This window comes from Benincasa hispida, chromosome 9 (genome assembly GCF_009727055.1).
Source record: "Benincasa hispida cultivar B227 chromosome 9, ASM972705v1, whole genome shotgun sequence".
In the NCBI taxonomy this organism is placed as follows: Eukaryota; Viridiplantae; Streptophyta; class Magnoliopsida; order Cucurbitales; family Cucurbitaceae; genus Benincasa; species Benincasa hispida.
Genome location: NC_052357.1, coordinates 12,599,433 through 12,622,744, shown reverse-complemented (window position 1 = coordinate 12,622,744; position 23,312 = coordinate 12,599,433). Strand labels below are relative to the sequence as shown.

Below are 23,312 nucleotides of genomic sequence, written 5' to 3'. Positions count from 1 at the left end.
TATCAACTTTGAAAATAGGTTTAATTCTCCAACTCCACAAATTATAAAAAAAAAAAGAATAAAAATTTCACATATTGCCGATAAAGATTAAAAGTTATATTCTCTTGAAAGTGGAAAAAAAAAAAAGTAATTATTTTTTTAACTGTATTTCATTTTTCATTTGATTGTCAACTTAGCTAATTTGGCAAACTTGTCGATTAGGAGGTTAGAAGTTGAGTGGAAGGCTGCTTAAAAAAAATGAAAGGAAAAGAAAAAAAGAGGCTGCTGTCATAATCTTCACCCTTATAATTTACAACCAATTCAAATAAAATATCTGTATAATGTATTCACACAGTATACAATGAATCTACAAATATGATCAGATGGTAAATGGCAATTTGAACAAATTTCCACCATCTTCAGTATAATAATTATCTCAATGAGAGAAAGCAACCCATAAATATAGAGAGCAGAGGAAATAACAGCATTTACAGTAATAAAAAGCTTGGAGATATCTACAGTTCAGAATCGTGGCAATCTTATCTTTGCATTGTTTGTGAATCTGAGTATATTTACTCCTTGTCTGTGGATGAACTCTTTTCCTTTTTTCTAGGCCCGCCAAGAATACGAGAAATTTGCAAACCTCTGCTGAATGCTTGGTTGAACAGCATTCGTGTTTGGAACTCGGAAACGAATGGAAACCAAGCCAGGAATGCTACAGGTGTGAACAGAAGCAATCCCATGACAATTTCATAACTCCGCGCCAAGGCACGAACCGATCCCCATAATGCAGTATGATGAATTAAGGGCTTACAAGCTTGTGCAATCTGAACCATGAAGATGAAGACAATTAATAAAGTAGTGAGCAGAAAGGAATGTAAAACTAATGTCAAAGTATATCTAGGATGGAGATGTTCAAGTATACTGACCAAGAGCAGGCCCCATCCTGTTGGCAAGAAGGCAAGAAGGCAAAGTATGATGTCCCTGATTGTCATATGAGGGATTGCAACTAAAGTAATGAAACCAGCCACACAGATAATGAAAATAAAACCCTCGGCCAGCCTAAATAACAACTGAAAGCTTGCACTGAATTTACGTCGTCCAACGGATACCGCCTACAAAGTTTGAATGGTATTAGGGTAATCGCATCAATGACTGGAAAGTAGTGGTTCCATATTATTCATTTCAGATAAAGAGAGCTAATGAAGAACTAGTAATGAAACTTCTGAAGTTTATAAAGCTCATTGTGTAGGAATAGCTTCTGGGCCTCTATATCTGCTTCAATTATTTAGCAACAAAATAATCATTCGAAAGTTACATATTTCTAACTTCTGGTTATAAAATGGAAAATAGCAAACTATTTTGTCCCACTCCCATCGATCTTCTTTTTGGAGAAAGTTTCCATCTTCAGGCTCAACCCTCGGAGAAAAGGGCCTAAGCGCAACAACGGATAAGTCCCAATCTGGCTTTCTGAAGGCAAATATGAATTATCACAAGAAAAAGAAAAAAGGAAACAAAGAAGGTGAATTATCACTAGAGGCAGAGGAGTATTTATGGATCCCTATATAGGATACATTTACGTTTCTATTATCTAGAATAATGTAAATGGCCCTAGTTATAAAAGTCACCCCACTTGGAGGTCCAACTATTTCTTGAGCAGTAAACAAGATGAATCCAAATAAGGTTCCTAAACACAGTTTATGGTTTGACCCAAACAAGGGAGGAGGATCCAGAAGAATATTTTTCTTACCTTCATCAGGAGCAATATTGAAATGATCACAACCCAAGAAAGGCCATAAACCTGAAATTTTAAGAGATAATTAAGTAGAATAAATATGCTTATATGCTTAGTAAAAACATCCTTAAACCAAGGAATTGTTAAGAATGCAGGAACAATCTTCGTACCAGAAAGCTTTGGGAGTCGATTATTTTCAAGTGATATACTAGTCCATACTGAAAGATGAAAAATCGTAGTGACAGTAATATCTCAGCAAAGATGCCACGCTTTCCAGAGTATTTTAGATGATCATGCTCCTTCTCCCACCAAGACTCCCAACTTTTATCAGGAGATACTCCGATTCCTCCACGATTGACAATCCATTTTTTCCAATCTGTCCAGTCATCGACTATCTTTTGCCACTCAAAGCCTGATGGATTGAAGAGGAAAGGAGCAAAAAGCCACGTTCCTACCATAAACCATATTGATATGGTGATCAAGACATGAGCAACCACACCTCTATATGAAACGCCAAGTATGTGGTAAACCAGAAGAAGAATCATCAATTCAATTCCTTTGACAAAATGACTGCGAGAATACATCCTGTAATTGTCAGCAAATTTGGCATGGAACACCACAAAACCCCGACCGGTACCTCTGTACTCTGCACCTCCATGAAGCAATGTCCTTCCATAATAATGTGTCTTGGTTCCCAAAGAGAATGTGAAAAACACAGGTGCAAGCTGCAGCTGCATTAGTATGAAATCACTTAAAGCTGCCCGAAAACCCCTTTCCAGTCCAATTTCAACCATCATAGGCAATGCCATCAGAAGTCCAATTTGCACAGCGGACTGTGAAATAAGAGCTGTTTGGAGGGACTTGTTGTCTTTAATGGCGGGATGAGTACTCAAAGCTTTTTCAAGGCCACTGAGAACAAGGTAAAGGCGGCCATATAGAAAGACATAGACTGTGAGCACTGTCAGCTGTCAATGAAAAATTAGGTTTATCTCGTGAATGAAGCAAAATGAATATAGATGAGTTAAAGACAGACTTCTCATACTTACCAAAGTACTGAAATAGAAACCAACGGTGGTGAAATAACAAGACAGCATGCGAAAGAAATCAAATCGGTGACCTAGCCTATACATGTCACGGCTTAATGTCTGTTCGCCATTGCCATTGGCTATCTTAGCCTCAAACATGGAGATCTGGTTAAGGCCAACATCCCGCCCTTTACCAACTTGTATGTATTCATGATGAGTAACATTACCTTCACGCAAGGTGGAGTTGAAACCTGCAATTCAAAATCACATACATGAATAGAATATATGATTAAACCAGATTACTTGTTTGAAACTTTGAATACAAAACAAAGGGCTTTTATGATTATGAACATGCCTGCAAATATGTCCTCACTCAGGTTGATGACTTTGGAAGCTTTACTAACACCCCCTCTGGTAAGGTGGAACAATCTATCAAAAACATCTGGATGGCCATAATGGAATCGAACTCTGAATGTGAAGCCAAAGGTATAAGACAAATTAATTTGCGATGAGTAAGATTGAGCATTAAGAAACCCAAAATATATGACAATAATTAATATAATTTAGATAAAATTTTAATAAAATGAAGTTCAGACCTTAATATTATGTTCTAATTATCACAGATGTTACAACAACGAATCCTACTCCTTGTTTTGCTGGTGATGGAGTCTAAACTTTCTCAGAGAACTATTAAAGAAAGTGGTTTTTTCGATCTCCAAAGAATATCAAGTTCTAATACAAATGCCTCAAATCCCCCGTTTATAGGGGAATGAAAGAACTAACTAAGAACTATTTAATACAAAATAATAACAATAATAACAATAATAATAGTAAACTATAAGGGAGTTACCAAACCTATTACATCATTTCCTACACTAATTCCCTCCTTAGAGATAACTGGTACTCGTCCTTCAGTATAAACACATGAGAATTTAAAGGCGCAAAATCCAGAATCAAAGCCACTTCTTTTGATAGTTTAGAGTCATTGAGTTGACCATTTGAAGCTTATAGCCTTCCTTTGTTATCTCCAATGAATTTTTCCTTTGTCACCCAAATTTGAAGGATCTTTTGTCTCTATAATTGCGAGAGATATCATGCTTCATATCAAACCTATTATTCAATCAATTGTTGAATTAACACACTCCAGTTCTTCCTCTGAATCTCTTTTTATTCATGTCCTCAAGAAAATTGATGCTTAGTTTTCAAAGAATTTACGAATACACATCGAGTTCTACCAAAGTTCCCACTCTCCATACCAATTTGATTTTGTTATAATCTGATTACTTGATTGATATTAATTATCTTTTGCCAGCTTTCATTTTTATCTTTAAAAGAGGGTACCCTATCAAGCTTTTTCTTGAAATATCTTGTGTGTTGTTGAATATCAAGCACAACATTATGAAGCTCTCCCTTGTGATTTGCGTCAAGAGTTATCTAATCTCTGCTGACGGTAGCCATTGCTGGCATAGGCAAGAATGCCAGTTGAATACCAAATGTCGAATCAAAGGTTGTGCAGCATATTATGTGAGGTCTATTCTTAAATTTTGTTGTGTATGATGAGTATATTGATTATTTATATTTGTAATGTTTCTTTTTGTACTGGTTGATGGTCTTTCATGGTCATTGTGGTTGGTTAGATAGTGCAAATCATCTAGATTTAGGGTGCTTTTCCTTTCAATGTGGGCAGTAACGGCTGTCATCCCAAAAAAGTAATCCGAACTCCAAAAATCTAAATCTCACTAAGAAAAAGTCCTAGCTGCCCTGAAAACCCTTAGTTGCTAGTGCTTCAGAGTATATAATCTGATCGAAACACAGAGAGCATTTGTAATCTATCTCCTTATAACTCCAGGACAAAGTTGTACAGCCTAACGAGTATTTCAAATAAAATAGATCTGGTCGTGGACGTTTACAATTATTACCATGTTGTAATACAAAGAAGTGAGAAAACAGTGTAGAAATCTTACTTCAAAGGGTTTGCCAACAATCTCTGCCCGATAGTTACAAAACTGTTCTCTTGATTTGACATAAACCAAGCAAGAGATGAAACACTGCAAAATTGATCAGACTAAGCAGTGAAAAACTGAATTGAAGTGATGAAGTTACATATTCAGATCGAAGTAAATTTTGAATTCAATTTCCAGCAAACAAAACTGATAGATACCTGCCAGTGAATATATGCTCTCTAAGTCCAAGAATCGTAGGATATCTGACACCATCATGCATTGTAAGAAACTCTTCGAGCAAGTTTCTCATTTTGAAGGCCTCTTCCATGTAATTATCCTATTAATAGGTAGTTCACATTCTGATTATTAGCAAACATACTAGTTTCCTAAGCATTGTATTGGAATATGTGGTACCTGGTTCATGTCAATAGTTTGTAAGCACTCCCCACGAGTGAAAATAATTGCATGGTTTTGATTTTCTGGCTTCCCTTCACCCAATATTGCTGGCCCAGGAAGTTTTACCCGATATATGGTCTATATTAAGGGAAATTAAACACTCGCATCAGCAGTGTATGGGGGATGTGGATGATAAGTAGATAACTATAGAGGAAAGCATCTTTGTAAAGATATAATTTGATAAAAACACACGATAAAAACTACAGGAATAGGGGACACATTGCCACTGTATGATTTCTTTTTATAAGAAACTAAAATTTCAGTATAAAGCAGAGTGCAAAAGCAAAGCCATGAAGTCACAAAAATTCCTTTAATTGGTGTTAGTTATAGTGAGAATAATAAAAACTGAATTGGCATCGATAAGAAATAACCATAATCACAAAAAAATTAGAGTAAAAGAAAAGCCTTGGATTTTAAGGATTCTCATATCTCATACTCCTCTCTGCTTATTCCAGGAAGTCCTGAGATATTTCTACAGCACCACCTCCCCAAAGTGAAGCCTTTTGCCACCTAATCCACAATACTCTAGCCTATTTGTCTAAGCAGGTGGCCATAAATGAGACTAACCAAACGGTTTAGATTCTAGAACCACTAGGATATATCTAATTGCAATGAACGATCTGTTCCAGTAATTTTTTTTTATATGAGAAGCCAAGCTTTCATGAAGAATTAATGAAAGAATATAAAAGGGAAATCTCATGTTCAACAATAGGAATCGTCTCACATTCTATTCAATAGTTGTACATGTACTTGTTAGACCAATCTGTATTCAACGATAGTCTGGATTTATACCTGGTCTAAACTCTGAACTGGCTCACTCGAATCTTTTGATTTTGTGGGCATAGCAGCCCTTGCTAGAACTGAGTAGTAAGACTTCTGATTAGTCTTCCGGGATTTATCTTTACTTGGTTCTTCAAGTTCTTCAATATATGCAACACGAAGAGATGGGTACCTACACAATGAGAAATTATAACATGAATATAGGAATAGCATCAACGAGGAAAATTGTTATCAGAAACATACTTAGTCATAAGCCTCAGAATGTCTTTAGCAGGAGCAGCACCAGAACGTTTGTGAATACCATATTGCTGGCAGGAGACAACATATGAGAATTTCATGTCAACTGCTGCTTGACATTGCGCCCACAAAGGGCTATCCACAGCGTCCTTGTAGCCTTTCAACAATTCTGGGTAAAAACATTAAACTTATAAAACTTGTTCCTAATATTTATACTATTTATAAATGGAACAATATGAGACAAGCTTTTAGTACACATTTGCCTCTTTCTTGCAGATTAAAGATATTAACAATTTTGTAATCTTCTACCCCCAATTTCAATTAATTCCTCGAACCAATTTACATAAAATTTTATAGTGGATTTATTAATAACAGATAAAGCAACTGGTAATATTGAGAGTCTACTAATCCAACATAGCCAAAAATGAGGTGAGAAGATGCAACTCTACAGTTTCAAAGGTTTGAGTTTTTACACAAGAACACACTGCCCTCCCTCTGCTACATAGCTAACTAACTCTCCCCATGCACACACACACGTCCTCACACATATTTCTTCTAGTACATATATATCTGATACTGTTAGTAACTCAAAACTGCAAATTAGTTTTTGAGTTGGTCTAGTCAATTCCTAGTTTCTAGGAAATAGTTGAAGTTATTTTTAGTTGTAGTCAAGTCTAAGTTCCTATTCTTGTAGAGTTAGTGGGATTAGTTGCTAACATTGTAGAACCTATTTTAGACTTAAGATATGTATTTGTATGGAGTTTTCTAGAATGAAATATACACACTTCCCATTTTTCTCATTTCCCTCTCATTAGTTAGAACAACAGTGGTATCAGAGCCCTCAATTCTTAAGGGATTTGTGAGTGAGAATCAGTGAAATATCTCCTAGATAAAGTGAGTGATACACCTGTGAGAGTTGTTAGAGATGGAATTAGGATCAGTCTTTCTTCATTGGCTCCACATGTGTTTGATGGTGAAAACTACCAGGCATGGGCTATCAGAATGCAAGCCTACATGGAGGGTTGTGATTATTGGGAAACAATTGAGCAAGACTATGAGATTGCTCCACTTCCTGATAACCTAACAATACATCAGATCAAGACTCACAAGGAGAGGGTCACCAAGAAGGCAAAAGCTCGAGCTTGCCTATATGCAATTGTGTCTCCCGCCATATTCAACAGAATTATGGCCTTGAAGTCGGCAAAGGAGATCTGGAGTTCCTAAAAAATGAGTATGAAGGTGATGAGAGGATTAAAGGCATGAAAGTGTTGAACTTGGTACGAGAATTCGAGAGAATGCAAATGAAGGATTTTTAGTCCATTAAAGAGTACTACGATAAGTTGATTGGGATTGCTAACAAGGCAAGAGTATTAGAAACCAATTTATCTGACAATAGATTGGTTCAGAAAATTCTAGTTTCAGTACCTGAGAGATATGAAGCAACCATTGCTTCCTTAGAAAATACTAAAGACCAAGATATGATAGCCTAGATCCTCCCTCTTCTAGCCCCCTCGGTGTGGCTACCTCTCAAACCTCAAGGTGATAGAAGTGGTTAGTGCTTTGCAAGCACAAGAGTAGAGGAGGTTGATGAGACAAGAAGGAAGCATTGAGGGGGCATTGAAAGCTAGAGTGCAGTAGGGAGAAGGTGGAAGAGAGAAGAAGGGGAAAGGGAAGAAGGGAAGTGGCAACAGTAGCTCGGAGTCTGCTGCAAAGGATGCTGGTAGTACATGCAAGCACTGTGGGAAGCAAAATCATCCACATTTCAGATGCTGGAGAAGGCCAGATGTGAAGTGTAAAAGATGTAATTTATTGGGGCACATTGAACAATTCTGTAAGGAAGCAAAAACTCAACAGCAAGGAGGAGTACATGTTGTAGTACAGCAAGAAGAAGATCAACTCTTTGTGGCTACTTGTTTCTCATCAGTCACTCAATGTGATGGTTGGTTGGTTGATAGTGGGTGTACCAATAACATGACAAGTGACAAAGAGTTGTTCAAGGACCTTGACAAGCCATTCAAGTCAAGGGTGAAGATAGGAAACGGTGAGTATCTAGAAGTAAAGGGGAAAGGCACAGTGTCAATAGAGAATTGTGTTGGAACCAAGTTGATTACTTAAGTGTTGTTTGTCCCTGAAATTGATCAAAACTTGTTAAGCGTTGGTCAATTAGTAGAGAAGGGATTCAAAGTGTTGTTTGAAGAAGGAAAGTGCCCCATTTCTGATTCCAACGGGAATGAGTTGTTCAAAATAAAGATGCAGTACAAAAGCTTCTCGTTGGATCCACTCGAGAAGAAGCAAATAGCTTTCAAGTGTCAAGTAAATAACACTAAGTTATGGCACAAGAAGTTGGGCCATTTTCATCAGAAAGGATTGCAGTATCAGCAGAAGAATGAGATGGCAGTAGGAGTACCAGTTCTGGAGGAGCTGGTGGAGAAGCCTGCAGACAGGAAAGTGATTGGAGTCAATTGGATTTTTAAATCCAAATTGAACCCAGATGGCTCTGTGAACAAACTCAAGGCCAGGTTAGTGGTAAAAGGGTATGCGCAAGTCTGGAGAATTGATTTTTCTGAGACATTTGCACCAGTTGCAAGAATGGACACAATCAGGTTGTTACTGGCTGTGTCAGCCCAACATGGATGGAAGGTGTATCGGCTAGTTGTGAAGTCAACATTCCAAAATGGAGTATTAGAAGAAGAGATCTATGTTAAGCAACCAGACGGATTCATCATACCAGGACAAGAGTAGAAGGTTTATTTGTTGAAGAAGGCTCTCTATGGGTTGAAGCAAGCTCCTAGGACATGGTACGGCAAGATGGATGATCACTTGCTGAACCTGGGTTTTGTGTGAGTCGATTTCAAGCTCTTAGGAGCAAGTTAGGTGTTTGCAATATTTGAGTTAGGAAGAGAATGTTAGTAACTCAAAACTGCAAATTAGTTTTTGAGTTGGTCTAGAGTCAATTCCTAGTTTCTAGGAAATAGTTGAAGTTATTTTTAGTTGTAGTCAAGTCTAAGTTCCTATTCTTGTGGAGTTAGTGGGATTAGTTGCTAACATTGTGGAACCTATTTTTAGACTTAAGATATGTATTTATCTAAAGTTTTCTAAAATGAAATATACACACTTATCATTTTTCTCATTTCCCTCTCATTAGTTAAGAACAACCGATACGAGTCTATTTATCCTATTATAACCACAATTGAAGAATTTATGATCTGTCTACTCTTGTGATTGCTAGATCTGGAAAAAGAAAATTATTCCCCTGCAATAAGCTTGCGATTGGAATTAAAAGGGTCAGAAACAAAAAGGTCTTTCTTGAAAATTCATACTTACAGGAGAAAAGCAATCAGCATCGGATAGTTAATGGACTAGTGTACATTAGTGGTTAGAAAAGAAACAGCAAACAAACTTTCTGTAAATACCTTGATGCTCTGCAGTATCAAGGAATGCTTGAAGTTCCAAAGCTTTGCGGTAATACATCATGCCACGTACTATTATTTGCATTTGTTAGAGAAAATGGTCAAGATGCAACAGTGATAAATAACAGAGCAGACATGGGTGGGTGGTGGGGTGGGGGGTGTTGCTTTACTTTACCCGTCTTCGTCAATGTTTGACCTCTGTATGATGCCCAAAGACGGAGCTGCTCTTCAAGCTCTTCATTGTTTTTCAACTCTTCTTCACTTCCACACTGGACTCTTTCAAGAAAGTTTGTCCATTGCTCTATTGGAATTATAAGCCTTAAAAAATGGAACTTCACAATATATAAAAATCAAAGAGAAGGGCAAGAAAAAACCTGGAAAAATTTTCTGCAAGTAGAAAAGAATAGACACTCCATCTTCATTTGGCTTCTCCAGAAGATTCATAGAGAAGAGAACATCTTCAGAGTAGTACGGTGTAAGGATTCTAGGCCAAGAAAAAGGAAAGTCCATTAGTACAGAAGCTTTAAATAAAAATTTATCAGATATATTACCATCAGCAACTTCCTTCAACTGTAGCAGAAACAAAAAGAGAATATTGCAAGGATGACAGGTGTATCATATTATCATCAAATGTGAAAAATGCTAATAACAAGAGAAGTTGAACACAACTAAGGGCACCCTTCAGAGTAACGATTAATAGTAGTATGAAAAAAGTTTAACGTACGTTGCCAATATCTTCGTTATTGAAAGTTACTAAATTAAGACATTACGAGAATGACAGCATATTTTGAACTTTTGGAGCAGGGGGCATCTCCATGAACAATGAATTGGAGAAGAAGGAAATACGCCTCCTGGCTTCTAAATCAGATGGCACGTCCATAGCTGATTCCTTAACGGTAAGCAATAAATGGAGTCTTCTAATCTGCAAATGTTTATAGGTTAACACAAGGGAGAGTTCTATGGATATTTCAACAGAAAGAAGAATGAAAACTTAGAAGTAACTGGAAAAAAGATTATATCAACAGCCATGTGCCAGGTCTCCTGACATTTTAAAATGAAATCTGTATGTGATTGGTTCATCATCTCAACATTTAGCATCAATGTCCATATCTGATGGAATTTACCTTTTCTTTCCAAGCTTCAGTTTCAGGAATTGGAAAGTTGAGTTTATCGAAAAGCCGGTCAAGTGCTCTTGGTTTCCCATCTTTTCCAAAAGATCCACCATGACTTGACTCAACCAAGCTACAGATAGGGGGGAAAAGAATAAATAGAAACAACAATGGAATAGCAAAAGGCAATTCTAGCACAAGACATACCTGGAAATCTCCTCGTCGATTATGTCTCTTGTTACAACCTCTAGCATATCCAGCAAGACTATTACAACCTGATCCTTATCCTCCTCTTTATTCGCTAACTACAACAATGAGATATATTAAGAACTAATAACAAGTGAATTAAATAAAAATATAAATGTTATGTAGTAATAGAATTACCATATATTCAATCAGCCGAACAAATTGCTCATAGAGACTAGGGAGAGCTCTCATATCTAGTTCAGTTATCAGATTTTCTTCTTTAATATGATCATCAATTATGGTGAAGATCTCCTTTATTACTCTGGAAACAACAAACAAACAGAAAGTTAGAGAAACATAAAAAACTGACAAAATTACGTACTTTCTTAAGATTAATGAGAATAAACCTACAATTTCTCATGTTCTCCAAGAACCAAGAAATTAATTATGTTTTTAAAGGAAGCATAGCACTCTCGAACAGCACAGAGCATATATTTGTCTGTACTTAGTCTCTTCTTAAGCTCCCCCTCCCGGTCTCTTCCATTGCTATCTTTGGCCATATCCAATGCTATTGGTATCTACATAACAAGGACAAGATAAAAGTATAACAGATTAAGCAGAACTCGTATAAAAAATAAAGTGCAAAGATATAATACCTTGCTAGCAAGCAAAAACGGAGGCCACTGGATAAGGGATAATTCAGGGTCAATCCAGTTGGGTACAAGCAATAAGTCCATTTCCCTGGAACAAAATGGGAAAAGTTAAAAACTTGAGATTGTTGTAACGGAAATTTGGAGTGTCAAGATGCACAAACATTGAAATACTTATTTCACCTGTTATTTATTAGATCCTCCTCCCTGAAACTAATGATTATTTCGTTCCACATTTGAGCAAACTTCGCAGCCTGATCATCTCTATCCGGTGTTATCTATTTTATAATTTCCACAGTAAGTTCGAATAATCCTTTCATAATATATTGTTTTTATATTACATATCTTGTACAAGTAGTAGTACTAAACCTCATCAAATTTACGACCAAAATTGGCCATCAACCCCTTCTTTCTAGTATGATCCTTCTTTTCCACCGGAATCAAGCAGGCATTAAAAGCACCAGGAAGTGATAGAAACCGAGACCTCAACATTCCCAATGTCCGTATCTAATTACAAGATCAATATTGAGCACAGTTCCAAGATTCAAAAGCTTACATAAATAGGTTAAAAGTATATGAAAAGCCACTAGAAACTCATTGGAGAATTGTTCATAGAAGCCTGGTTGCTAAATATCATTAATCAATGAAATTTATGACTTCACTGCTAGAATATAATCTGCCGCCGTAGAAAATTAGTATATGAAAAAAAAAAATTGGCTGTCAAGTGGAGGGAGACTTACACTTTGTAATGAGGTTTTACTAGAGTATCCCAATTTATGTAGTCTCTTTTCGCTTTGTTGATGAAATGAAATCAATATGGAAAATTCATTTGCATAAAAACAGGTGAAAATTGTTTTGAAGATATGCAACAGTGTATGTTTGATGAACAGAATTTTTCCAAACAGACGGGTGACTAGGAGTGACATGTTATTGTGAGACGTTTTAGGAATAGGAAAAAAGGAATGAAGTTCCACTAACCTCTCCAAGGCGACGAAATGCACCATAAATTCCACCAAATATTGTGGAGAAAATGGCATACCAAATCTGCACATCCATGAAGTAAACCTACAGAAAGTAGCTTATGTAAACTAGTCAGCAAAAAGAGAACTGTGCTTTTTATAGAGGATTAGCAGACATAATTTCTGAATGCACAATCACGTACAAGAACAATGGGAGCCCAGATTGAGATCACGACACCAATGTTATTCTCAGCTGCAACAATATTTTTTTATAGAAAAATTTTAAAATAATGAAAAATTATTTCATGGCAACAAATCAATGGTTGTCCCTCATGTTACCATATGCTCTAACCTCTAGGAAAGAATTCATGCCATCTATACTTTCCAATATGAACTCGCATAATGGTTTTCGTTGGACCCACAAGTGGCTTAATCTGCAAAAGCAACAGTAGAAATGGATGCAATGCATTAAGAAAATTTCCAAACCCCCGAACAGATCAGTACATTTTGACAAACATTTATTAGTACTAGTGTATGCAACATTGTATTATTAGATTTCTAAATCAGTAACTATCAAGGTACTCATATAAATTGTCAATAGGTGTCACTCTCCCTATATTTCATTCATTAATCCATTTCCCATTGACTGAACATAAGAAGAAAACAGTGGTGTACAGTGTACACACAGCAACCTAAAGAGACATAAACAACAAAAACTGTCATAATTGTATAAATTATTTCTAAATGTCACTGACAACGGAAATGTTGATAACTAATAAAGAACCACTCTGAATTGACTGTTGCATTGAGGCCTGTGAAAATGACTTTGAAGAAATAGGTTCAAACCCTACAGCGGCCACCTGCCTAGGATGTTAAATTCCTACTGGTTTTCTTACTAATAAATGCCAACTTAATACTCTTGCTTTTGTTTCTCCTTTATAAAGCTCGATGACATTTGATTTTTCACAATGAGAAGTGCTCGCTTTCTACAAATTAAAACTACGACAGCCCCAAACTGAAACAAAAATTCTCTCAAAACATTGACCCTGCTTCCATAGATTGTACCGGTTACGTGTTTGATTGAACAAATGTAATTTTCAGAACCATCTCAATGTCTTCCACTGAGGCAGAGAAGAAACTTTATCTCCACCATCCACAGCAGTTGAATTGTACTGGCTATGGCAGCTGCCTTGTGATCTAAACATCTTTTTGCAGGATCCTCCTTATCCATAATATTTCTGGTTTTTTCTTAAGCCAGTAATCCAATATTTCATGTGAATGTAAAGAACATCAAGACTGATTTTTTATTTTTTATTTTTTTGGTGTGTGTATGCGTGCATATGTGCAAAATGATGGATTTATAAAGTGTCTTTCTGTTCAATTTGTCTCTTCAAAAGATCAAATTGCAGAATTTTTACCAAGCTTCGCCAGCATCTCAGTTCCAGCTTTATGAGGAAACTTTATGTCCTCTGTTTCTGCATGTGAGTGTATTGTTACTATGGGTGAGGTCCGGTTAAGCCATTATGGTTAGTGTTGAGGCCTGTTAAGGTAACTACGCTGACCAAATAAATTATGATAAACGAATTTGTATAAATATCAGTACATGGGGCTCTTTCAAATCCTTGATTATGGGGAAAAGTTAGAAGCGAAGAAGTACCTCTAGATAGTAGCTGAATATTAACTTTGACATAATTAACAGAACCCAGAAGAAAGTGTACCTGAAAATCAGATAGAAACTTAAGATTAAGAGAAGTTCATGACGATTTAAGCTTGCCTACTCAACACTCAAGATCAAACTTCTTACTGCAAGAGTGACAATGAGCTTTCATGCATTCCCCTTCCTACATAGAGCCGAGGCTGGATTGGATTCAAACATTTGATTAATAATCAGGAAGACAAGAATCAAACTCTATGAAGTGTCCATATGAAGTTTGAAGCATTGATCTCATTACCTGAGACCACCACATCATGAGCATCACAGCCTTATTATTTGAACGTTCCAGGAAACGCCGAATTGTTGGAAAAATGAACAACAGCCCAGAAAGCATGTTTGGAGATAAGTAAATAACAATAGCCACAATGAAGAAGGAAGGCGAGCTTAAACTATTCCCAAACCAACTTTTAAGTGTCTGAGTGAAGCCAGAGGGATTCTTCCAACTCAAGGCATATGCTACAGATAATACTATAACCCATGCCACAGCCGATACAAATTTAAGTACGTATCTTAACTTGACATAGAAGGACATGCTCTTCCTTGCTTTCCAGCTAAGGATAAAATCAATAATAGCTGAAAATGAAACAAATAAATAAATAAACATCTGATTTTTATTCTGCTCAAATTGTTGTTATTGTCATTCATTTTCTTTTTTAGATAAGAAACAATTTCAATGATTAAATGAAATATCCATAGATATTCAAGGGTAGATGAGGAACCCATTCTAAGAGAATACAAAAGGAACCCAATTAAAGGGTATACAAAAGGTGTTTCCAATTTGCAATAAGGAAAGAAAAACTATGACCATGTATAGCTGGTATATCTTTGCACCAAAAAAAGGCATTATGAATGATAGTGTCGATAATATCCTTATTCAACTTGTTCTTATCCCAGAAGATTCTAACATTTCTTTCATCTCATATCTTCCACAAATAATGCATAACCACAGATGTTATTGTCATTCACTTAAGTATCAAGTGTAACATAAAATAGAGAGGGAAAAAAATTCTATGTTTTTAGAGACTACTGATAGTTTGGATAATTAATTGTTGTTACTTTAGTTGATCTGTTAGATTTTAGTTTTATCATTAACAGTTGTTTTAAGCTTAACCGGCTGTGCGGTTGAATTTAAGAGAGGTTGGTTATTCAATAAGATTTGACTGGTTATTCTGATCTAATGTAGCAGAGGTGGCCACTAATGATCTAAAACGAATATCCATGTGACTTTCTTTTTCTGAGAACCAAGCTTTCATCCAGAAAAATGAAAGAATACAAAATGGTATTGAAAAGAACAACATCCTGAACAGAGAAGCCATATTGGCATAACTCAACTAACTACGCAAAAAGCAGGTCCAATCTAGGATGATAAGGCCCAAGGGGCTAGTTCTTTGAATCCAAGACTTTCATAAAATGGACATCTAGATTACCATATTTGTTTTGAGGTAATGTAAGGATGTTCAAGCATTTGGAGATATTGGGGCATCTCAAGAGTTTCAAATGCCCTCCTGAAACATAAGTTTTCAAGATTCCCATATTGAGAGCATCCACCTTTTACATTTTTTATAGTTATGTATCTTATCAAAAGAGGAAAATAAAGAAGAAAAAAGTGTATCCCAAAAGCATATAAACAAATTCTCCAATGTTCTATCTTTGTTGTACTATTTTCTTCAAATTTATGTCAACATATTAGAATGAAAAATCGTAGAATGGTAGTAGAAAAAACAGAAGAACAGCTTTAGAGAATTGAAACCAAAAAACTAAACAGAAATTAGGAAATATAAGTGAAGTACAGGTCGAGCACATTTTTTTACATGAATAATCAAACGAGACGGATTAGCAGAAATGAACCAGTTTTCAGTACCCTGTGCAAGTTTCAAGATTGCTGCTGTTATAAAGATACTCAGTACTTTCTTAAAGACATCGGCCTTGAATACTGCACCCAAATCCCCTGAACCATTCCAAGCAATGATTACCATTGCCTACGAAGAACATATTTCAATAATATTACCAATTTATGGGGGGAAAAAGAAAGAAAGAAAGAAAGAAAAGTCATCGTGTCAAGTAACTTACCTGAAAACACAATATAAAAAAACTCCACATCCTGTCAAAACTTCTGAATATGTGCCAAAATGAACGTATTTCCACGAAATTAACTTTCCCCATCCATCGATTTCTGGCATTTAGTTTTTTTCCCTGGAAATGATACATTTTTGCATCATGAGTACACTATTCCAGCAAAGAAGTCTAAAGATTAGAAACTGTGGGGGGAGGAGATCAAACGTTTAGAAAGCCCTCTAATAATTTTGTCTCAACTAATGTACCATGGAGTGATTTAATAAGAATTTGCTTAGGATCAGGATTTATCTTATGGCTAGATGAATTAAGCTGCCTCCTTTCTTAAAAGGAATATGTCCCTCTAATGAATAATGATTGCAAGTCTTGTCCATTGTTCATGTTCCTTTCTCAATCTGAGGACATCTGGCATTATATTTTGTTTGTATTGTAACTACATTGATGTCGTCCAAGTTCACTTCCCCAGACCATAAGAAGAGGCGACTCCAATCAAATCAGAGATGCAAGTTCTCGTCTAGACGATGACTATTTTGAAAGACATCTAAACCATTGAAAGAGAATGCGAGAATGCTAGGCAGAGAGAAGAAAATTTATTAAAAATTAAATACAGTAATATCTTGAAATGAACTGATCAATAAATTCCCAAAGAAACGGAGATAACGTGTTGAAGGAATCTACAAGAAGAACATGGACAAATAAATATCAGAATTTGAAATATTGCATACATCATCTTTGTCACTTCTAACAGGTTCTGAAGGATGCTGAAAGAAATTAGCATCAGATCTCATAGGCCAACCAAGGCGGAAGCAATCAATAGACCTACAAAGTTGCACCACCGAAATCCTTCATATTTTGAAAACTCAATATGAAATAGAAATGGGGAACTGATGACAAAAGGCTTACCAGAAATATTCATTCAAATCGTCATAATTTCTCCACTGTGAATGCTTTGATTTACCGTCTTTGCTTTTTCTTGCTTCCTATAAATGCAAATAATAAATGAAGGAGATACTCAGCTATCAATCTGCAGAAGGAGCTGGAAACCAACCCATTTCAATGATCAAGGAGATTATATGCAATACCTTAGATATTATGTCGTATATTGGAGTAACAACTTTCTTTAAGAAAGCCTCTTCTTCGCCACCATAAGCTGGTTTGATGTGCTCTCCAGTCGTTGGGCTCACACTTCCAGCCAACATGCCATACAGTTCAAATGCCATCTAAAAAGTTTTAACGTTAAAAGGTGAATCCATAGAGTCAAGTCAACTAACAGACAGGAAGCAACATTTTTCTTTTGTAAATTGCGTAAGTTAAACTTCTGATTCCAGCTATCTTACACCACTTCTGGACATTCTTCCAAATGTTCCAAGTACATATTGATTTTTTTTTAATTTCACTTCATGATGAAAAAGAACAATAAGGTTTTTTAAAAAAAAAATGAAAAATATAATATATTCTTTTTTTATGACCCTCACAAGATATTGAAGATCCGGCCTCACCAAAGCCTGAAAACTGTCATTTATTGAAGATAAATTATCCTATCCTATTGAGTTTGAAGATAAATTATCCTATTCTATTGAGAAGAGATTGGGTTTACTATAACTTATCCTAATATTGAGGGTTCCTGTTAGCATCAACTGATTTACTCAATAGAACAAGTCACCAGTTAGTATACACTAAAAGAAGTACGTCCATATAATAAGGAACAATTCTAAAAAATCACCTTCCAACAATAGGTAGAAGATGCACAAGTTCAAGAATATGATAATGTCAAATACTATGCTTGATCTTAGCGAAAAGGCAAAGAAAGGCATATAGGTTAAAAAATATTGTACTAGAATGTTAAAGATGTTAATACATACATGATGATATATATAGCACAGGCACTCGGGCATGAATCTCAAATTTGCAGCTTCTCCCCATATAAGAAGATACAAACCCATGTACAGTAACTCCCTCTGCTGAACTTCTTGTTGGATTTTTGGCAACCTGCCAAATATGAAAATCATACTGGTTATAAAGCGTGAATAAGATAGCACTAGTTTAAAAGTTTTATGGACTGTGAATTGTATATATTCTTGCTCTGTGGCAATTACTAACCAAATTCCCCAACAAAAGGCAGAAGCTTTATTGTGCTGATATTCCTACAACTAACTAGACCGTTGAATTCTAACAATTCAAGAAGCACAAAAACAGAGTCTTACCAAAGGCTGCTTTTGCGGTCCAGATACCTGCACCATTTTTTGTAATTCTTGAAAAGCTTCTTCATGACTTCTGTAAGAACACGGTCATCCAACTAAAATGTAAAAGGGTTGGCAGAAATTAGCGACTATGAAGAGGAAGGAATATGATCAGAAGAAAGTTGAGCAGAATAAAACCTTGGGTCGTTGATCAGGCTTTGATAACTGCCGCATCTGAACATTTGCAATCAATAAAATCAGATGTTCCCTTTGATTTGCCACGTTGCCCTCCTGCAATTAGTAACTAGTGAGTGAAATATGAATCCCTCTGCTTAAGAATAATATATTTATGATGTAGGTCCATTACTGGAATCTTTTGAATAGTTCTAGTTCTTATAGAATTCTTGATTAAGTTCTGGTTTACCGTTTGTTGTCTTGAAAGTAGTCAGGAGGTTGTTTTAGTTGGTTGATGGCTGTTTGGAAGGCTGTTTGTTAATTATTTCAGACGTTTAAGGCTTCTGCTGTAACAAACTAGAATAAATACTAGTTGTTTTCACTTTCAAATCATCATAAAAGATCAAGAAATTCTTTCTCCTATTTGTTCCACACAAGCCTAACAATCTTCATTGATTACCTGGAAACCAAACATGGCCTGAAGCCAATCAAGGATATCTTCATCTACTTTCTTCTTGTGATTCTTTGGCCATGGCAAACCCCTGGTGTTACGAAGGGCAGAGACGGTAGCTTGAATCTGTAAAAGCAAATAAGTTCTAATATAAATCGAGCATTCAAGCTCATGAAGATGCAGATGCAAACTAGAACAAGAAAATGAAAAAGATGACATGATGACATGATGACACCTCCGGAATTCTCATGATTATCTGATTTTGACTATCAGGATCAAGAGGAAGTATGTTAAATGGTCGATACATCTGCTGTTTCTCCTCAACCTTGTTGTGAGCCTCCAAAATCTGTAGACATAAATCAGAAAAAATATTAACAATAATTATGTGTTGTAAATCAACCTAAAAGCTTAAATTGATGGGTTATGGTAAATTTAATATTATATAACACTCCTCACTTGAGGCTTGAAAATTTGTTTAAGGCCCGACAAATGAAATTCAATATTACTTGGGGAGGACTTGACTTTACAATAGTTCGAATTCAGAATCTTCCGCTCTAATACCATGTTAAATCACCAACCAATACAAAACCTTAAGTTGATGGGTTATGAAAAATTTAACTTTATATCAACACTCTAACACACTTGACACTTGACATTGACAGATTAATTCAAGATATTACTGCAACAAATCAAATAAAAGGTGAACAGAAAAATATCTTGCAAAGTTTACATTATAATATTATCAGTTTTACCTCATCAGCTACATCTACAGCCTCTGTTTGATTCACAGCCTTCAGAACTTCAAAAAGGATTGCGGCAGTTTTATAAACTTTTGTCAGTTGGGCACTGGTCAGGAAGAGAACATCAGCTCAAATAATGCAGAGCAACAAATTCAAACAACCAAACGAACTACATTATTTTCTTTAAAACTACCGATCAGCTTTGCCAGGCTCATTCAAGGCCTGTATATATTTTGTGTAGTAATGTCGATAAAAGCTTTGCATTTCACGAGCATCACTCTTTTGCTTTTCAGCTAATGTTGTTACATTTTCCTGAAAAGCAGCACTACCAGTCAGCAACATAGACTGAAAGGAAGTTAAGTCCAAATTGGTATCTTCATCGCAAGATGCATATAATTACAATGCATTACTTTTCTTTTTCCTTAGTATGAAAATATGATTACAGTACATAACTAAGGAAACATCAAAGCAAACCCAAGCAGTCCATTACCTCCTAAATGATTTTGTGTAGTCACACTATGTTGCAAACAAGTATGCGTGTGGATATACATAAAGGGAAACTACAAGCAAAAAGTGGAACGTAGAGATATAGAACAGACAGAAGGACTCAAATACCCGCTCTAAACGCTGAAGAAGTGCAGTTTTAAATTGCCGAACTCCACGTCCACTTGAAGTGGGATCTAATCTGTGAGCCTTTTCAAATGCATAAAATCGACCTGACCCAGAAAATGCAATGGTTTCCTGAAGTTAACATCACTTTTCTTCTCGAAGTAATTCTTCAAGAATATAATTGCTCAGCAATTGAATCAAAACCAATCAGCCTTACGAGTAAGAGGTCACAATTGAAGTTAAAAAAAGAAGGTGGTAAGTACTTTAAACGAATTCCAAGTTTTCAGGCAAAGTTATTGCAACTTACATAGATAAGCAACCCGAGGGTTGCTTGCCTCTACTTCATTAGCAACACGAAGAATTGGCGCGATCTCATCAAGTGAAGAAGGAACCACCTCACTGTCCATCATCGACTCAGCTAAATTCCCAAGTGTTTGGGCTCGCATGATCTTCTTACCCGGTTGTTGATCCGAACCCCTTCGTTGAGCCATGTTTAATCAGTACTAAACACCAAAGCCTAAAATCACAAATCCACCATGAATTTAGAAGATTCCCACTTCAAAGTTCGCGAGAGGAGCAACAGTGGATTAACAAAAAGAGAACCAATTGAAAACACAACACTTCTGCTGAGTAGACGAGGAAGCAATTATCAAGAACATAACCCCACCCCCACCAACCAGTAGATTAATCAAGAGATTGAAACTTGATTAGCAAGCAACGAAGTGAGAAGAAACAAAAGTACAAGAAATTCCACTTCCAAAATTCATTTCAGTAATCGAACTCGAAAGTACACCCACCAATCCAAGATTCACTACCAAATACCAAAATACAATCAGTAAGTAACAACAACACAAAACAGTCCAAATCCCATCCAGCCATACCCGAACTCGTTCAGCTAAGTAGCAGAAAAATTGAATCAAATCACCAAAAGAGGTAATTGGGATTGCCAAAAAACAAACGAAAAGTTGAGATAAAGACTGAAAGAAGTGGGCCGTGTAGTGATGGAAGAAGTAAAGCAAAAAGAAGGTAGCTACAAAGTATAGACAGTAAAGAACAGTGGCAAAAGTTAAAGGAAAGTTCACAAATAGTTTCAGAAAGAAAAAGAGATTGAAATTTTACAAATGGTTAGAGTGAGAGAGAAGCTTGAGAGGAAGCGGAAACACAGCGGCAAGGCAAGAAGCCGGAGGAAGGAGACGACTGCGGATGTGGACGAATCAATGAAGAAATGGCCTGATTTTTCAGTTCTAGTCGTTTACCCAATCACAACACGCCACGTAATTTATCAAACTTTCTCATTCCTGCGATGCCCAAAATTAGCCCATGAAAAAAAATATATTATTTGGTCTCATAGTTTTCATTTACTTTTAAAAGATGTTACTCAATTACTTTTTAGGTTTAAAGATGTTACTCAATTTGAATTTAATTTAATTCTTAAATTTTAAAATATTTTCTTTAATTTTGAGTTTAGTTTTTACTTTGTCTTTAAATTTTAATATTTATACTTTTATCCAAATAATTTTTTATTACTCACTTTCGTATTTGATATTATCTTTTAGTTCTTTTTCTTCTTGGGAAATGGGAGATTTAAATCTTACACTCCCAAAAGAAGGTTTAGCATAATTTAATTTAATTTAATTAATTGAAAATAATTATGATGTAAATTCTTCTAATTAATTTTAATAGTAATGAAAATGAGTGGAAATTAATTAATTATAAATCGTATGGTAGAAGGGGGGAAGTTGACTTGTCGATGTAGTTTGGTTTATTTGGAATTGACTGCATATGATAACTACTCTCATGCACAGACTTTCACGTAAATGGGACCTACATTTAAAAAACCCAATCCATTACCATATATAAGGGAATAAAATATAATTCCTAATAATAAAATCCTTTTTGTTCAAAATTTTCCGATAGACTTCTAATTTATTGCGCAATTTCAAAAACCATCGTATTAGTTAGAGTCTAACCAAAAATCAAAAAACCAATTCAAATCCATCCAATGGTTTGATTTGGTTTTTAGTATATAATTACATATTTTAGTTTGTATTTAGTGAAAATCAAAAAGTATTGATTCGAATCGATTTTTATTAGAAAAATCAATTAAATTCAAATCGATCCAATGGTATATATATCTTTAAAAATAAATTATCTTTTACTTTAATTATTATAGCGTATGTATATTTATTGTCTATAAAAAAACAAATTATTATGGAGCTTGTATGTTTTTTATTTTGAAAAATACCAAGAAAAAATGTTAAATTTCCATTTATGAAAAAATAAATAGACTCAATTTTAATTTTAAATTAACAAAATCGACCAATTCAAAACAAACTTGTAATAAAAATAAAAATTGGAAGAGAGAAATAAAATGCCAAAAAAAGAGAATCAAATCGATAATAAACTGATCCAAATAAAACCAATCCAATTGTTTTGTTATTTATTGGACATTGGTTTTGATTTCTTATTTGTAAAATTGATTGGTTTAGTTTGGTTCTTGATTGACCTCAAAATCGACTATCACCCTTAGTAAATTTTAAAAATTAGACTCTCAAATTTATACTGACGTTGAAGTTCAATATTTAAACTTACAAAAATTATAGAATTTTGACTCGACTCTTGTAACTTATGTAATTTTTATAATTTCTACCATTTTATAAGTTTAAAGGTATAATTTTAATATTTTATAAATTTGAAAACTTGATTTTTTACGATTTTTTCTATATTTTATAGGTAGTTTTTACAATTTATCCTAATTTATTATATATCGTGTGAATGAATTTTGAGAATACATAAAGACTTTTAACAAACTCACACTGTTTTTTTTTCGTTGGCTTGTTATTTAACGTTTTATTTAAACAAAAAGTATAGGTAAAGGGTCCAAATTTAAATATTGCAACAT

The 23,312-nt window shown here is 35.2% G+C and overlaps 1 protein-coding gene across 5 annotated transcripts; it reads right to left on the bottom strand.

The window, feature by feature from the left end:
- Positions 1-243: 243 nt before the first annotated feature.
- LOC120085921 (callose synthase 1-like) lies at positions 244-21,684 on the bottom strand. 5 transcript variants are annotated; one of them, XM_039042233.1, is made up of 43 exons: positions 21,530-21,683; positions 20,718-20,927; positions 20,417-20,517; positions 19,995-20,113; positions 19,814-19,907; positions 19,297-19,407; positions 19,071-19,187; positions 18,635-18,727; positions 18,461-18,552; positions 18,119-18,245; positions 17,339-17,476; positions 17,160-17,236; positions 16,982-17,075; positions 16,254-16,376; positions 16,045-16,162; positions 14,422-14,756; positions 14,274-14,326; positions 14,127-14,187; positions 12,822-12,903; positions 12,673-12,722; positions 12,489-12,575; positions 11,880-12,017; positions 11,694-11,788; positions 11,517-11,601; positions 11,272-11,438; positions 11,059-11,182; positions 10,882-10,979; positions 10,690-10,807; positions 10,336-10,487; positions 9,940-10,049; positions 9,741-9,866; positions 9,569-9,637; positions 6,162-6,324; positions 5,931-6,090; positions 5,097-5,216; positions 4,901-5,019; positions 4,704-4,787; positions 3,095-3,207; positions 2,761-2,990; positions 1,885-2,679; positions 1,730-1,780; positions 909-1,094; positions 552-806 (listed from the first exon to the last, which is right to left on the bottom strand). In XM_039042233.1, exons 2-43 carry the CDS (start codon positions 20,899-20,901, stop codon positions 552-554), a joined length of 5,814 nt encoding a protein of 1,937 aa, XP_038898161.1. In that variant the 5' UTR covers positions 20,902-20,927; positions 21,530-21,683. The 5 variants fall into 5 exon arrangements, with proteins under 5 accessions (XP_038898163.1, XP_038898161.1, XP_038898162.1 ...); XM_039042234.1 differs by lacking the exon at positions 21,530-21,683 and adding an exon at positions 21,292-21,523; XM_039042235.1 differs by lacking the exon at positions 21,530-21,683 and having other exon boundaries at positions 244-806; positions 20,718-20,901.
- Positions 21,685-23,312: the final 1,628 nt, after the last annotated feature.

Bases quoted from the DNA above. Each gene is read 5' to 3' on its own strand.
- LOC120085921 (XM_039042233.1), bottom strand. From the start codon at position 20,901: ATGGCTCAACGAAGGGGTTCGGATCAACAACCGGGTAAGAAGATCATG. The intron at 17,237-17,338 runs GTATTGCATATA...TTGCATTTATAG, and splicing joins TATACGACATAATATCTAAG to GAAGCAAGAAAAAGCAAAGA. The intron at 2,991-3,094 runs GCATGTTCATAA...TTTGAATTGCAG, and splicing joins GAGTGAGGACATATTTGCAG to GTTTCAACTCCACCTTGCGT.